General features: G+C 56.1%; 1 protein-coding gene across 1 annotated transcript, besides 2 other annotated features; it reads right to left on the reverse strand.

Moving 5' to 3' along the window:
- Positions 1 to 3,211: part of a sequence feature (areas not merged during assembly with more than two copies in the genome that could not be assigned to a particular haplotype) that runs on past the window's edge.
- On the reverse strand, positions 11 to 1,381 carry Tc00.1047053508097.10 (uncharacterized protein; the record flags this gene model as incomplete). The annotated part of the gene is made up of 1 exon (XM_805618.1): positions 11 to 1,381. One exon carries the CDS (start codon positions 1,379 to 1,381, stop codon positions 11 to 13), a length of 1,371 nt encoding a protein of 456 aa, XP_810711.1.
- Positions 1,936 to 3,211: part of a mobile genetic element that runs on past the window's edge.

The raw sequence follows: 3,211 nt of genomic DNA on the forward strand, positions 1-3,211 counted from the left end.
CTCCCACTATTCATAATTTGGAAACAAAAATTTTGGGCCACAACGTGTGATGCAGCGACCGCTCGAAAACGATCAGCCGACTGCAGCACCCGTGTGGGCAAGAGCTCGGGAAATTCCTCCAAGCAGCGGATAATTCAGGGTTGTTTGGTGTCCAGTGTGTGAACACGCAAACAGATAGTGACAGAGAGTGCCTCTGACTCCCACCATTCATAATTGGAAACAAAAATTTAGACCACAACGTGTGATGCAGCAGCCCCTCGAAAACGATCAGCCGAGTGCAGCACCCTCGTGGGCAAGAGCTCGCGAAATTCCTCCAAGCAGCGGATAGTTCAGGGTTGTTTGGTGTCCAGTGTGTGAACACGCAAACAGATAGTGACAGAGTGTGTCTCTGACTCCCACCATTCATAATTGGAAACAAAAATTTGGACCACAACGTGTGATGCAGCAGCCGCTCGAAAACGATCAGCCGAGTGCAGCACCCTCGTGGGCAAGAGCTCGCGAAATTCCTCCAAGCAGCGGATAGTTCAGGGTTGTTTGGTGTCCAGTGCACGAACACGCAAACAGATAGTGACAGAGTGTGTCTCTGACTCCCACCATTCATAATTGGAAACAAAAATTTGGACCACAACGTGTGATGCAGCAGCCGCTCGAAAACGATCAGCCGAGTGCAGCACCCTCGTGGGCAAGAGCTCGCGAAATTCCTCCAAGCAGCGGATAGTTCAGGGTTGTTTGGTGTCCAGTGTGTGAACACGCAAAAGGATGTTGAAAGAGAGTGTCTGTGACTCCCACCATTAATAATTGGAAACAAAAATTTGGACCACAACGTGTGATGCAGCAGCCGCTCGAAAACGATCAGCCGAGTGCAGCACCCTCGTGGGCAAGAGCTCGCGAAATTCCTCCAAGCAGCGGATAGTTCAGGGTTGTTTGGTGTCCAGTGCACGAACACGCAAACAGATAGTGACAGAGTGTGTCTCTGACTCCCACCATTCATAATTGGAAACAAAAATTTGGACCACAACGTGTGATGCAGCAGCCGCTCGAAAACGATCAGCCGAGTGCAGCACCCTCGTGGGCAAGAGCTCGCGAAATTCCTCCAAGCAGCGGATAGTTCAGGGTTGTTTGGTGTCCAGTGTGTGAACACGCAAACAGATAGTGACAGAGTGTGTCTCTGACTCCCACCATTCATAATTGGAAACAAAAATTTAGACCACAACGTGTGATGCAGCAGCCCCTCGAAAACGATCAGCCGAGTGCAGCACCCTCGTGGGCAAGAGCTCGCGAAATTCCTCCAAGCAGCGGATAGTTCAGGGTTGTTTGGTGTCCAGTGCGTGAACACGCAAACAGATAGTGACAGAGAGTGCCTCTGACTCCCACCATTCATAATTGGAAACAAAAATTTGGGCCACAATGTGTGATGCAGCAGCCGCTCGAAAACGATCAGCCGAGTGCAGCACCCTCGTGGGCAAGAGCTCGCGAAATTCCTCCAAGCAGCGGATAGTTCAGGGTTGTTTGGTGTCCAGTGTGTGAACACGCAAACAGATAGTGACAGAGAGTGTCTCTCATTCCCACCATTCGTAATTGGAAACAGAAATTTCGACCACTATAGGCGATGCAACGGTCGGTGTCGTTGGTGAGAGATGGGTGGCACGATCGACACAGAGCTGCTTGTGGTGTGCAGGGCTTTTGCAAGGCGGTCAAAGAGTGGGCATGGGTCGTATCTTGCCGGTGGGCACAGCTGTCATTCGGGGCACAATGTCCGGTCGGAAACAGGAATAGAGTACTCGCCAGACCGACAAGGGACTGCCACGCGGTGTGAGCGCCTTCCTGTGTCCTCTGGGCATCCCTCCAGTACGTTGGTCCGACTGGAGTGAGGATGTTCACGTGCTAGGCATTGACGCAGTCCTGCGGGAGGGATCGTGCCATGACGGTGTCCGCGTCCGCTGTCACGTTGCGTGGAACTCCGCGGTGTCATGGGGAAAATACGGAGCCAACAGTGCGACCTCGAGCCGCCTGTGAAAGCGGCACGGCACAAATCTCCTCGCCGACGTCGTCGTGCACCTCCAGCGGGCCAAGGCGAAGTGATTCCATCGCCGAGAGGGAGTCTGTGGCGACAGGAACTCGTGTGGGCGATTGGGATGCTGCCGCCAGGCGGGGAACTGGGAAGTGTCTGAGGCCATGCTCAGTGGCAGGACACTCCGCTCGGCAGGAGCATGCAAGGCTGCCAGCAGCTGTGCGGTGAGGCCCCACAGGGAGCTCCGCTGTCCGGGGAGTCAATTGGCAGTGCAGTGGTCCCAGAAATGTGCGGGCCGCTTCGACGGCCGATCGTCTGACACCGTCCGGAGCGTCTTGGGCGTGCCGTGGCTGGAAGATGCCCACCCCGTCGCGGCTCACAGTGTCGCGGACAAAAATCCGGTGCTCAGCATGAGAGGCGCGGGTGTGGTGCGGGAAGATCCCCATGTGGCTGCGGACGCGTCGCATTCCGTCAAGTACGGCATCTCTCGGAAGCGGAATACTCGTCACTGCATTCCTATGTATCGACTGCGGCATGGTTTCCGAGCAGATTGCGCCACGCTCTTCCTCAATATACCAAAGAAATGTGAGGCGTTCGTGCTGTGTGGGTTCGAGGAACCCAACAATCCTCCGCAGCGGTGCTAGATTGGCTTCCAGGTGGGCAGAAGTATCCTTCGTTGATGCGCGTGGGCCAAGAGATGCCGTACAGCTGTCGCGGTGCCGCACTTCCAGGCTGTGGAGGTAAATGGAGTCCGGACACGGTGCGGTCGCCTCGACACCGTGGTGCAACGCACTGTGAACGCACCCAACGAGAAAGGACCGCATGGTGTGCTGGGACGCACCAGCCTCTGCACCCAGCCGCAGCTGACAGCAAAGGGGCACGAACTGCTGTGCAGCGGCGGTGACGTGCAAACCAAAATTGAGAAGTCGATCAATCGCATTGCCGAGCAGACGCACAGGGTGCGACTTGACGCGTGGCTTCCCACCGCCCAGGCGATACTCGGCCGTATCCTCGCCAGACCGTCAGCATGAAACGATGCAGAACGGAGCGGCCCCGCTCCTGTCCGCGCTGATTATCGGGCTGTGCTTGGTAGCCCATGTGGCCACAAGTGACACGGCAGCTTGCATTGCCGCAGCACATGCACGGCCGTCCGCACCAAAGGCAACAAGCGTGCGGTCGGCAACGTGCATGAACGCCGAC

This window comes from Trypanosoma cruzi, genomic scaffold (genome assembly GCF_000209065.1).
Source record: "Trypanosoma cruzi strain CL Brener 1047053516661 genomic scaffold, whole genome shotgun sequence".
Taxonomy (NCBI): domain Eukaryota; phylum Euglenozoa; class Kinetoplastea; order Trypanosomatida; family Trypanosomatidae; genus Trypanosoma; species Trypanosoma cruzi.